At 41.2% G+C, this 13477-nt stretch overlaps 1 protein-coding gene across 3 annotated transcripts in view; it reads left to right on the top strand.

The window, feature by feature from the left end:
- The window catches only part of EPHA4 (EPH receptor A4), a 162403-nt gene that overhangs the window by 109819 nt on the left and 39107 nt on the right, over positions 1 to 13477 (top strand). For all 3 annotated transcript variants that reach the window (XM_010837075.1, XM_010837076.1, XM_010837077.1), the window contains exons 6-7: positions 11739 to 11863; positions 12874 to 13033. In XM_010837075.1, the coding sequence (XP_010835377.1) occupies positions 11739 to 11863; positions 12874 to 13033 (285 nt within the window). The remainder of the gene's footprint in view (positions 1 to 11738; positions 11864 to 12873; positions 13034 to 13477) is intronic.

Genomic DNA, 13477 nt, shown 5'->3' on the forward strand with positions numbered 1-13477 from the left:
CTTTAATATTCCAACTTGTATACTCTTAGCTAGCACTTTTATTTTTTAACCTTTTTATTGTGAAATATATATGCATATAGAAAAATAGACAAGACAAATGTATCATCAATAAGTTATCACAAAGCAAATATCTATGTGGCCAGTAAGCAGGTCAAAGAATAGAACACCACCAACCTTCTTGAAATCTGCCTGCCTTTTGCTTCTACTTTTTCCCTAACTTCAAATACTATTATTTCATTTTGTAATTAAATTTTCAGTTTCAGCTGATTCTCTTCTTAGCTCTGTAGGTAGTTCTAATATGAGGGGATTAGTCACCCAAAGCTTTATACTTTGTCTATTAACAAACATCATATATCTAATTTATCTCTGGATTTCTAGCATCCAGCAGTGTACATAGATGGCCCGGAACCTAACATATACCAGACCTAAGATTTGCCCTGTTACTGATGCAGCAGATGCTGTGGAAGAAGATGGCATTTAGCCATCAAATCCCTAATTTCTTATCAGTGAAAGGAGGGCAGAGACTAGAACTAGAGGATTTTATAGATCAGTGGGTGAAACTGTGGCTCCTAGAACCTGACTTTTGAATTCACCACATAAGGTATAACTGTAACAAGTTGTTCAAACTCTCTTTACCTTATTTTCCTAATCTGTAAAATGGGAATAATAGTAGTACTTGCCTCAGAGGGTATTTGTGAGATTATATGAATTAATCCATTCAATAGATTTAAAACAATGCTTGACTATTTCTGTGTGTATGTTTTAACAGACATGTGATAGAGAGGATTACAATACTTTTGAGTCAGGCAGACTTGGGTTTAAAAATCTCACTTTATAGCTTTGGTTGCATCATTTCATTACTTTGTGCTCCAGGAGTTTCCAAATAGAAAATCAAAGGTGCTGATGATAACTATGGATTTCAGAGAGTTGCAAGGATTAAATGATGTTGAGTATGTCAAAGTGCCTCGCAGAGGAGACCAAAAGCATCTTTTTGCTCATGTGCCCATTCTTCTCTGTTTAACTCTGATTCACATGGCCCAAATCTTTACTTGTGTGAGCTGTCAACTATGCAATGAAGACTAAAGTTTTTTTTCTAAAAGGAAAACTAAACCAAGCCATTTTGAGAATTCCGCTGTCTTTTCCCATTTCATATTAAAACAAGCTCAGGTGAATCTTTTAGCTTAACATTTCGTGATTCTACAGAATTCAGTCTGTTAGGAGACCTGGGGCTGTGCTTATGTCTTGCATTCCTGCAAAGCTGCAGTCTTTTCCTGGCATTGCTGATGCCATGGCAGCACTCAGCCAGTGTCTCACAAATGAGTAACTCTCCTATCACTGTGAGTGCCCAGGAGCTGGGGTTTCCAAGAGGGAGGCCATCCAGGCAGCTTTCAACTGCAGCTCCATCTTCTGTCGGCCATGATACTCCCATACTTTATTTTAGGTAGTTATTGTATGATGTTATTATAGCTCTCCCTCGACTTATAGTGGGGTTTCTCCCCAGTTAACCCATTGTAAGCTGAAAATACATTGAATACACCTAACATACCAAACATCATAGATCAGCCTTGCTGATCTTAAATGTTCTCAGAACACTTATATTGGGCAAAATCACCTAATACAAAGCCTGTTTTATAATAAAGTGTTGATTGACTCATGTAGTTATATTGAATACTGAAAGTGAAAAGCTGAACAGTTCTTCGAGTACATCTACCAGCCCAGGGAAAGAACAAAATCTAGAATTCAAAGTATAGTTTCAACAGAATGCACATCATTTTTACAGCATCATAAAGTCAAAAAATTAGAAATCAAACCAGAACTATCATAAATCTCAGGCCATCTGTATATGAAAATGCCCCCCTTTTTTCCTGAATGGCTCCACTTTAACAGAATGGGCTGTGTCATCCCAGATGTCAGGTAGCAGGTTAACACAATAGAAAATTATTTCCTACTCAGGTCACATGCAGTTGGTGGTGAAGAGGGGGACAGTCGATGGGGAACTTCTGAGATGGACTTGAGCACCAACATGGAGCTGGTAGATGGTGCATCAGAGAGGATGGAGGGTCCCAAGGGGAGTCACCACTTCAACCCACACTCCATTGCCCAGAATTCAGACATATGAACCATCCTACACATGAAGAAGTCTAAGAAATGTAGTCCTTGTCTTAGCAGCTCCATCCCAGACACAGTTATTTATTGAAAGGGAGCTCCCATGTTTGTGCAGTTAGCCAGAGGCCAATCTGAAGACCTTCAGCTTCTGTATTTGTGTGTGTGTGTGTGTGTGTGTGTGTGTGTGCATGCACAAGCGCTGTCACTTCAGTCGTGTCCAACTGTCTTCGACTCTTTGGACTGTAGTCCACCAGGCTCTTCTGTCCATGGGATTTCCCAGGCAAGAATGCTAGAGTGGGTTGCCATGCCCCCCTCCAGGGGATCTTCCCAACCCAGGGATCGAACCCTTGACTCTTTTGTCACCTGCATTAGCAGGCAGGTTCTTTACCACCAGCACCACCTGAGAAGTTCCAACTTCCGTGTGCAAACACTTAATGTGAAGCTAAGAATTGTATCACATTCCATTATTTAAAATTTGGGTAATAGCTCTGTATAAAAAAATTTGTCTGAGACAATCTGCTACTCATTTCTGTACAGAAATAAGTAGAGTCTGAGTTAAACACTTTGTAAAGTCTTGCTCTTAAATCACTTAGTTAAAGTGCCATTGCTGCTGCTACTGCTAAGTCGCTTCAGACTCTGTGCGACCCCACAGACAGCAGCCCATCAGGCTCCACCGTCCCTCGGATTCTCCAGGCAAGAACACTGGAGTGGGTTGCCATTTCCTTCTCCAACGCACGAAAGTGAAAGGTGAAAGTGAAGTCTCCCAGTCATGTCTGACTCTTAGTGACCCCATGGACTGCAGCCCACCAGGCTCCTCCGTCCATGGGGTTTTCCAGGCAAGAGCACTGGAGTGGGGTGCCATCGCCTTCTCCCAAAGTGCCATTAGTGCTCCCCAAATCAGATCCTGACCATCCCTGGAAGTACGAGTCTGTTATATCCTTAGGTGAATGTTACTGTACTCCACTTTATTTGTTTAAAATAGATTCTGTGTATATTGACCTTGGAAATCATTTTATGTGAAAAAAAGGGCATCCCTCATACATTTTAAGTATAAGCTTAATTAATATTAATATTTCCATATTTAAATATAAATGAACTTCATTTGATTCAGTCTTCTGAAGACTTTAATTGAGAATTTGGCTCCATGTCTCTTGTTGAATAGGAAAATAATTCCGTATCAATTTTGGCATAATCAAGTTTTTCCATACCTTTTGTCTGTCTGTTTTTCAATTCTTGACTATGAGAAAATGCGCTTAGGTGGTTATTAATGATACAGCAGCTGTGAGCTATGGGGTGCAGAACTAACTTCTTACAACATCAGTGATGTTCAAGGGAGGGTGGATAGGAATTCATTCATTAATGATTTTTACCCAAGGATTAGCAGAGGGCTAACTAACCCAGCTGATTGACTGAATGTAGCTCAAACAAGATAGTGTGTCTGGGAAAGCACTCTGTGCACTGTTGAGTGCTGTAAACTACTATAGTATAATATAAAAAAATAAAACTTGCTCAGTGGTGTTTGGTACCGTCGCTATAGTGCAAAACTCAGAGGAGGAATCCTTTCCTTCCTTTAGTGATGTGGAAGACAGCAATTAATATTAGCACCCGAATTCTTAGCATCTCTGTGACGGCAAAGCCCTTAATCACAAGGATATCATTAGTGCTCTGAAGCATTTAATTTTGATGCTTGACAGCATTTTAAAATGCACCAACCTTTGATAAAGAGCAAATCAGAGCTGAGGCGTTAAAATGAGAAAGAGGGAGCAAAAACCACGCTAAGCTCCAAGTAATTCATTTTGAATATGCTATTTGTATTAAGCAGAGATATGTATAAGCTGTGGGTTTATTTTTCTTATCAGGGAAAGACCTCCTTAAGTAAACATCTCCTCTTTAAATTCAGATCCTGGGGAGGGAGACAAAACCCTGCTGAGGTTAAGACGTCATCTCCCTCCAAAACATGGGCTTTGGGAACCACTGTCATCCTTTACTTTAGGCTTCTTAAGGTCCATAAAGGGCTGTTTCCAGTCTTCTTTGTACACAGGCTGGAGACTTTTTGTTGCTTCTGTTTATTTCCTGCCTTCCTCCCTCCTCCCCCGCCCTAATTAGAGCCAGTAGTGAAATGCCGTGTGTCTGTTTCAGCTATTTCCCTACCCAAGGTCCCCTAAACTGTTTTTAATTCAATGCTTGTGATGCGGGGCCCTTGAAAAGAGTTTTCAGCCCACAAGTGAAGGGCTGTAGTGACTCCCTCCTCCCTTTCTTTTCCCCATGTCTCTTTTTCTCTTCTCCATCCTATTTGGGTGTCACAAGGACCAAACTGCTGCAGTAAAATGACTTGTAGGTGTTTGATGGCAAGTCATTGAGGAAGTGAATAAAAGAAAATTGCAGCATTCACATCAGTGGGGTGCAGGAAGAACTGCTGAGCTTTGAACCAAAGAAGGTTAAATTTACCATTTTCCTAAAAGAAGCCACCTCTGTTTGACATCAAAGCACCTTCTGTAATTCTTCATTGTGAGATGCACGACTGTTAGAAAGTCGTGATGGAGCCCGGAATCTATGCTGTCTGTTTATCCAAAACACACACAGAGATAAAACCCTCCTGTACCTCCCAGATGCGCTGTGGTCTGCTCTCAAACCAAATGTAATCACAGGTACATAGCCCAGGCGGATTCCATGCCAAAAGCGTTTGCAGTTTCTCAGGGGTATGTGAAATTTTGTTTAAAGGGGAGAGAATTTATCATGGCTTCCTAGAGGAAAGCTCAGACCATTCAAACTCAAGCTTCAGTGAAAGTTTCCTTTGATCCTCTTGTGTTGTTGCTCCAGCTTTAAAAAGTGATGTTTTCCTACCATTTTACTTGTTTCTAGAGGGTGTGTAGAAAGACAGTCTCTTTCACACACGTAATCTTGTTGCTTCCACCCTAACTGCAGAGGGCTCCCTACTCGGTTCCCTTGACTTCATCAAAGATGTCCTTTCCCTGCGGTTTCAAGGATAGATACAGTACTAAGGGCAGCCTCTGGCGGTGACTTTGCTTACACTAGTGTGTCTTGGAAAAGGCCGTGATACTGGAAAAGATTGAAGGCAAAGGGGGAAGGGGACAGCAGAATATGAGATGGTTAGATAGCATCACCAACTCATTGGTCATGAATTTGAGCAAACTCTGGGAGATAGTGAAGGACACAGGAGCCTGGCATGCTGCTGTCCTTGGGATTGTAAACAGTCAGACAGGACTTAGCGACTGAACTACAAACACTGTCTCTTTGGAGATAACTCTGGTCTTGTCAAACTAGAGGGCTGTTGGGGCTCTTTCTGGATTAAGGTTTCTAACTTGAAGGGAATTTAACACCACTCACCTTTGTAGATGAGAAGTCTGCAAAACTATTTACACGTGCCCTCCAGATACAGAGAGAAATATCGAACAGATTGTCAACATCCTCATCCAGGGAAAGAGCAGTTTCTCAAAATGCCGTCTGTAACAGGTGTAGCGCAAACTAGTTTTCATGTTAACTTACTTTTGAATGACATTTTACAGCCTGTATGTTAAAAAAAAGTTCAGCAGCGTTGTAAACCCCTTAGGAAACAGAGGCTCCATAGAATTGTCATTTGCTTCACTCGTAATTGTCAATATCTTTGTTAACCTAAATAGCAAAACTGAACCCACAAAAGGTCATCTGAAACAGGTGAAGATATTAAGTTGTTTTAAGGATGACTTACTTAGGATACATTATATCTAGAAAATATTTTGCTGGCTACAAAGAGGTGGGTTTTTTTAAGATGTGTTTCAACATTTAGTTCACTTTTATTCCTTTGACAAATTTATTGAGCACCACTGTGTGCCAGATAAGATCTTGAATAGTGGACATATAAAGATAAGCCTTGTGTGTATAGGGCGTACTTTTTAAGAACTGACATGCCTGCATCTGGGAAGAAGGGGTTTTACAAATGGGTGAACAGAGATGAGGAAATATAAGTAACTTGTCCAAGGTGGCAGCTAGTAAATTTCAAACCTGGAATTTTATCCAAAATTCTTTTTCAATTCATTGATTTTTTTTTCCCCCTCACCAAATTAGTAAAATGAAGACTTCATCTGGATCAGGAGGCTTTTTCTTCTTCACCTCATTTCACACGTCCTTAGATGAGCCCGTGCAGAGCCAAGGTGCTGCTGGTTTCCTGAATTCTCCAGTCACGTGTGCAGCTCTGTTGCCCAACAAATCAATCTTGACCACAATTCCCCAGCCTAAATCGAAATCCTCTGTGGTTCTCTGTAATCCACAATGTAGCCCTCCACTTTCTGGCTTCTTATCCCACTTACCGCCTAGCCAAGTGTTTAAAGTTTTTAAACATCAATGCCAGTTTAGGTCTACTTTAAATTAAGTTCCAGAAGCAAAGACTTACAGGACTTGTGTAGAATGACTGCACAAGGATTAAATGGTTGTATCAGCATAATTTGTAAGTAAAAGAAGAAGAAATGGATGCCATGTTTTGGATTCAAAACTACTGAAATCCCCTTGAGAGTACTAGGTAAAGGTGGTCTCAGACACTTTCATCTCAAGACAGGAAAATAGACATTGAAAATTCTGCTTCAAAAATTTAAAAATTAAGGGCTTCATTAAATTAGATCACAAATCTTTCTTCTTGCCTTTGTGATTTTTGCCTCCATCTGTCATCATTCTCTAACTATACTACTGTCAACTGGCGTGACCAGCTCTTCTGGTTGTGTGCTGTGTCAAAATACTAGCCATTAAAGGAAGCCTGCTTATGTCCAGGGGCACAAGAGTTTCCTTAAAGCAAACATCTCTTTTATGAAGGAAGTCTGTGGGTAGAGAAGAATGCCTTTCAGTCTAAGATGTGCCTTTTCTTTTTAATGAGCCTACTTACATCAACCTCAGCTTCCTCCCAGCTTCTTACTCTCCTGCAGGCGTATGGTGCGTCTGAGGACGTAGTATGATGAGGAAGCCCCCACCTCTTGCTTCTCCCCATTGCCCTGAGGAAACTTGGATACGAACGTTAGCAGGAACTGTTTCTTCAGTTCTAGAAAACGGACTCTCTGGGTTGACAATGAAGAGTGCCTTCTGTGTGTGTATGTGTGCATGTTCATTTGCTCAGTTATGTCCAACTCTTTCTGACTGTAGTCCACCAGGGTCCTCTGTCCATGGGATTTCCCAGGCAACAATACTGGAGTCAATTGCCATTTCCTCCTCCAGGGGATCTTCCTGACCCAGGGATCGAACCTGCGTCTCCTGCATTTGCAGGCATATTCTTTATAGTTGAGCCACTAGGGAAGCCTGTCTTCTCTGTAAGACTATTAAAAAATTTTCCATCATTTTTTTTTTCCGTTAAGAAGCTAAAGGATAAGACAGCAGTTAATTGGATACCAAAGATTGTATTTAATTTAGCTTTGTTTGCCCTTTTCCATCTTGGCCTTGTTTCATTGGTGCTCCTTAAGTTTGTGCTTAGTGGATGAGTCAGTATGGAGGAAGAGCCAAGTCTGCCTTCCTTCCTTAGGTTTGGGAATGTAAATTGGCCCACTGGGAGGCAAGCAGGACCTTTTTTCTGCATGGTCTTTTTATGTTGACCAAAATTCACAGTGTGATTGGAAGCCTTCCTTTGAACTAAGGCGTTGATTTGTCAAAGCTACGATTAAACCAGGTATTTGGGGTGAGCGTTCAAGCTATTATTTTATTAGTTTATTATCTCCTCTTCTAATTCTGTTAGCAAAGGGCAGAACTCTGAGGTTTTAGGACTCAGAATCTGAAACACTTCTAAACTGAGTAGAGTTTGGCCGTGTTCACCAGCTTGTGGAAACCCACCAATGGTGGCGTCAGAGATGAGTTTTAGGGAAAACCTAGATGGAATGTTATGTAGTTCTGAGTTTCCCTGTGTGAAAATTTTCAGTTCTCTCTCAGTTCTTCTGATTTCCCCAAGGTCAAAATCCCAAATTGGTGTCAGGATCACCCTGAATGCTTCTCTAACACTGGCTAATCTCTTTTTCTTTGGCAAAGCATAGAGACACAAGAGCATTTAGGCTTTTTTTTTTTAAACATTGTGTCAGTTACACTATTATTGTATATTGTTATGAATGCATTATTTATATTTCTGTGGTTACCTGCCATTAATTGCAAGTGATAACTGTGGTGAGAAGTTGTCTTTTGAGAGATAAAGTGTGTCATTTTAAGAAAAGTGTCACTTAAATCATAGTCCAAGTTGCAGGGGAAGGGGTGTGGCAGCAATTACAGGGTGGCGTGAGAAGTCTGGTGCTCGGGAACCACTGGGGGAGGGAAATGATTGAGAAATGCCGTTGCCGAATGCCTCCTCCAGGGAAATGAGCTGCAGGCAGGCGCACAAGGCATGGTGATGGCTTCCAGACGTAGAGTTGGAGGCTGTACTGGAAGCAGGCTAGGACAGGTGAGGAAAGAACCCTTATGTGGCTTGTAACATGGAGGACATCCAAGTTGCCTCTTCTCTCCAAAGTGGCAGTGTGACAAAGCCAAGTTTTTCCCAAACTGTTGTTCTTCTTGCCGGAGAAGCTCTCTCCCAGTGGGAGGAATGGCTGCTGTATTTACTATTATCATACACTTTCCTGTTTTAGGACTGATTCTCAATCTCAGTTGGTCATGGGTTGCTTTTGTCACCATGGCCTGATAAAAATGCTCTTCTGAAAAACATTTTTTGGAAAGAATTCAGACTTTACAGCCACACAGCATCATATTCTTTGTCAATTACCACGATTTATTCTTCTTTCCTCTTTAATCTCATCTTCCTCCATTATTACAACAGCTGAGTCAGCAGACACTCTCCTGGTTTACTTTCACATTTGTGCCTATGAATTCTCCAAGTGGAGTTGCATTAGGAATATTCTATTAGTTAACACGATGATATTGTTAACAGCCTGCCTGAGATTTTGTGAGCGCTCCGATGAAGCTCATATTCCCTTTGAATGGGCACAGGAACACTGCCGCTCCAACTCCTGAATTGGAAATCAGGTTCATTTCCCACATACAGTAGTTCAGGGATAACCCAGCCAGAGAGAAACCATCTTAGTTAATCAGTGCACTCGCTCCAAGGGCAGCCAGGCAATTCTTTCCCGAGAAATCTGTCGATTATCAGGCTCTGACCCAGAACATTTCTGAGCATAAGTTCACATTATAACTTTATGATTTTCCTCCCTCCTGCTTTCTTTCTAACAGCCTCGCTTTTCTATTTCATTTCCCCATCCTGACTATCGGAGTTGAAAGAGCCCCTTTTTATGGAGTGGATGCTAAAGTGCTCTGTTAGGCAATATATTTATTACCTGGAGTGAAATGGCTTTTCACAGCCAGGCAACCGTCCTAAACTCCTTGCTGCCTCTACATTTAAGAAAATCACTCCTTGCATTGCGCTGGACAATGGCTCTGTGTCAACCAGTAAAGGAAGAGAGAGAGAAAGTGTGTGTGTGTGTGTGTGTGTGTGTGTGTGTGTGTCTGTTGGGAGCAGGGAACCTTAATACAGCTAATGAGCACATTTCCGGTTTTCATTTTCTTCAGATGTTTGGTGGTTTCCATATGTCTGCTGCATGCAACTCTGTTCACTCAGTTTGGTATTACTAACCTTGGGTTGCCTTTGATGGAGGACATGTGTGTTCACTGTATCGAAGCTTCACTTGCGTTTATGCCTGAGATCCAATCTGGAATAGCTTTGGGAACGGATTGGGGGAGAAGAAGAAATAGGGACGAGTGTGTGTGTGTGTGCGCGCGCGGGTGCACTACCATCTCCAGACACCTCTAAAAGATATGCCAGGCTGTAGATGGCCACTTCCAAGAGGCGCTCTGCTGAATGAGCTTTGGCAGGAAGATTCCCTTGTGTGACATGTGACTGTGGTGGTTCTGTCTGTGTCCCTTGCCACCAGCGAACCTGTCAGATATGGTCAGGTGGGTTTGCAGCCAGCTCCATTCCACTTGCAGATCATTTATTTTACTTTTTCTCTTTTTTTTCCCCTCTGAGTTAGGATTTGGAAGTTGTGTGTATTGGGGAAGGGCAGGAAGATGACCCAGCACAACCCTGTGGCTCCTCAGTGGTTATTTTTGGATGTTTGTTTTCATGTTGTTGGTGGTGTTCAGTCACCAAGTTGTGTCTGATTCTTCGCAACCCCGTGGACTGTAGGATGCCAGGCTTCCCTGTCTCTTACCATCTCCCACAGTCTGTTCAAGTTCATGTGCAGCTTGTTTTCATATATATTCACAATTCAAGAATGAATAAAAAACATACATTTGATTTAGGAAGACCCCTAATCTCTGGTTCTGCAGACCAGCTTTGTTAGATAAGATTGTGCATTTCGTGAATGCTCTCTCTTTTCCCTGGAGACGGCACATTTGCGCCATTGTCAGTCACCGCAGAGCTTGATGACAACTGGCTGGAGATGTGACAACCACAGTGCCGAAGTAAGGGGTTAGTCAGCATGGGCTGATAAATCTCAAAGCTGTTTTTTCTCCCCACTATGATAAAACACCCAGTGGAGGACAGTTTTTTTTTTTTTGTCCTTCTTAGTGGAAAGGTTTTCTACTCAACAGGCAGAAGCAGTATTTCAACTCTTGTAAAATAGTTGGAAAATGCCATCTATGTCCTGAGACTATTGTGGCTTTATTTGTGTTCTTCATTATTTGTATGGTTATGTTCAAACTGGAAACTCTTTACTATAATTAAGTGGTACTTCTGTATTGGAAAGTATGTAAGTTATTTGCCTTCGGGCATTCCCTGCAGTACCCTTGGAAGAGTTACACTGTCTCTTGCTTGTATAAAATTAAAGATCAGTAAGACAACACTGGATACTTTGGAGGTGGGATGAGATGCAGTTCCTCCGAGCTTAAGAGGAGATTTTCCAAAAGCTTTTATGGCTTGCAAAAAAACAAGCAGATAAAGTATAGTATCGTGTTAGGTGCTCAGTTGAATCCGACTCTTTGCAGTCCTGTGGATTGTACCCTTGCCACACTCCTCTGTCCATGGAATTCTCCAGGCAAGAATACTGGAGTGGGTAGCTACGAGGGAATCTTCCCGACACAGGATTCAAACCTGGGTCTCCTGCATTGCAGGCAGATTCTTTACCATCTGAGCCACCAAGGAAACAAGCAGGTGGCATTCTTTATTGTTGCTGTTCAGTCACTCAGTCATGTCCCACTCTTTGTGACTCCATGCACTGTAGCCACCAGCCTCCTTTTTCAGTGGGATTTCCCAGGCAAGAATCCTGGAGTGGGTTGCTATTTCCTTCTCCAAGGGCTCTTCCTGACCCAGGGATCCAACCTACATGTCCAGCCTCGCAGGCAGATTCTTTACTGCTGAGCCACTGGGGAAGCCCCAGCATCCTCTATACTGTAGCCTTTCTGAGGAATGGCTACAGAAGCTGTAGAGGTGACACTGTAGGACTGTGGACTTGTTAGACTTTACTTTAGAGATTGTCTTTCTAAGACAGATCATATGCCCCCAAAATCCTGGAGAGAACCATAAAATGGAATGTGTTTGAACTGGGGATGAGGAAAATAGGGATCTGGAGGAAGGTAAGTCAGTACGTCACAGTTTTCTAAGATAAGATGATATTATTGACTGATGCCACCACTTTTTCCCCACTAATGTAAGATATCGTCTTCTTTTTTTCTGGTCCCAATAGCACCCTCATCCATTGCTTTGGTCCAGGCTAAAGAAGTTACAAGATACAGTGTCGCTCTGGCTTGGCTGGAACCAGATCGGCCCAACGGGGTGATTTTGGAGTATGAAGTCAAGTATTATGAGAAGGTATTACTTGAATGAATAAAGTTCTCTTTTCTCCCTACTACCCCTCCTCCTTTTTACCTTCCTTCCCTCTTCCTTCCTTCCTTCTTCTCTTTTTCTCTATAGCTTTTGGCCAGTTACAAATTCTGGAATACGAGTAAATCACAAAGCCAGATGTATTTGGCTGTCCAGTCAAGTCCAATTGTGAATTTTATGCATTAAGTTGCTAGTCTTAAAAAAATAGAAAAAATACATTATGTTCTAATATAACTGTATTTTTTCTTTATAGTCATGAAAGTCAAGATAGCTAACAAGGTCTAATCTATAAACCTTCTATCAGGGAGAGTGACTTATAAAAGTTGAAATAATGATCTGTTTAAGTAGATTACTGCTATTCAGAATCAAGGTGTGGATTTTGATGACTTTTAATAGAAAATCGGGGAAAGAAAATTACATTCTGCAGCCTCTTAAAGTTATAGAAAGACATTATTTTTACAAATAACTCACCTCTTTAAGGATAGAATTCTGAAGAGAGCTGTCTGCATTCAAGGTTGTCGAGAAAATGAACAATTGTCTTCTCTTTCCATTTTAAAGATAATCACTTATTGGTTTCCTTAATAAAAGCAGGAAAAGGACAGGCTTTTTTTCCCCATTGAAACCAGATTATAACATTTTTGACATTTTCTAGATGGAAAATAGAAAACAGAAAAGGGACCTTCTTACAGCTGTTATTTCTGTTAAATTGCTGGGTGTGGAGTGAGTAAAGCCACCAACCATCATCTAATGTTCTTTTAAAAAAAAAGATCTGGGTATGGTCAATGTCAATAGCGATCATACCTGAACTTCACATTTCTTTCAACATCTAAGTCACAATAGTACTTCTAACATTGAACCGAATATAGTGTTTAGAGTTCATCAATCTCCATTTACTTTCAGCCTCTGAGTGGACTGGCTCAGCTGCTTTAATATTGTGTCTGGAGTAAGTGGAGGATTTATTTTGCCACCTTCCTTCATCTTATCCTCTTGTAATGTAGGATCAGAATGAACGAAGCTATCGGATCGTCAGGACGGCCGCCAGGAACACAGATATCAAAGGCCTGAACCCTCTGACTTCCTATGTTTTCCATGTCCGAGCCAGGACAGCAGCTGGCTATGGAGATTTCAGCGAGCCCCTGGAAGTCACAACCAACACAGGTAATGGGTTCTGAGATTCTTTGTACAATCCAGGGCAAATCCTATTCTGTTGAAATCTAAGAGACTGTACAAAATTTTTGGTTAGGCAAACATTTTGTTTCAGAGGCTATTGCTTAAAATTAGATAGCCAGTATCTGTAACATAGAACACCTCTTGGTATTTAGAAAAGACTTTTTCATACTAGTATCTGATCTGTTTTTTCACATGATTGAGAAATACCTTATTTTTCTCATGTGCTAAGTCTTCTATAAACTGTGAAAAACAGGATTGCCAAGCTGACTAATTGACAGTTGCATAACTATCCTACATTAAGCTGGGGAGTTTTCTCCCTGGGAAGATTAGAGAAGGCAGCAAGTTTTTGTTGTTGTTCTCTCCTGTTTATTTCTAGAAATCTGTTCAAAACAAGTCAGATCATTTTTTTTTTACTATTATTTTTTAAGGCCC

Source organism: Bison bison, unplaced genomic scaffold, assembly GCF_000754665.1.
Source record: "Bison bison bison isolate TAMUID 2011002044 unplaced genomic scaffold, Bison_UMD1.0 scf7180017864068, whole genome shotgun sequence".
Classification (NCBI taxonomy): domain Eukaryota; kingdom Metazoa; phylum Chordata; class Mammalia; order Artiodactyla; family Bovidae; genus Bison; species Bison bison.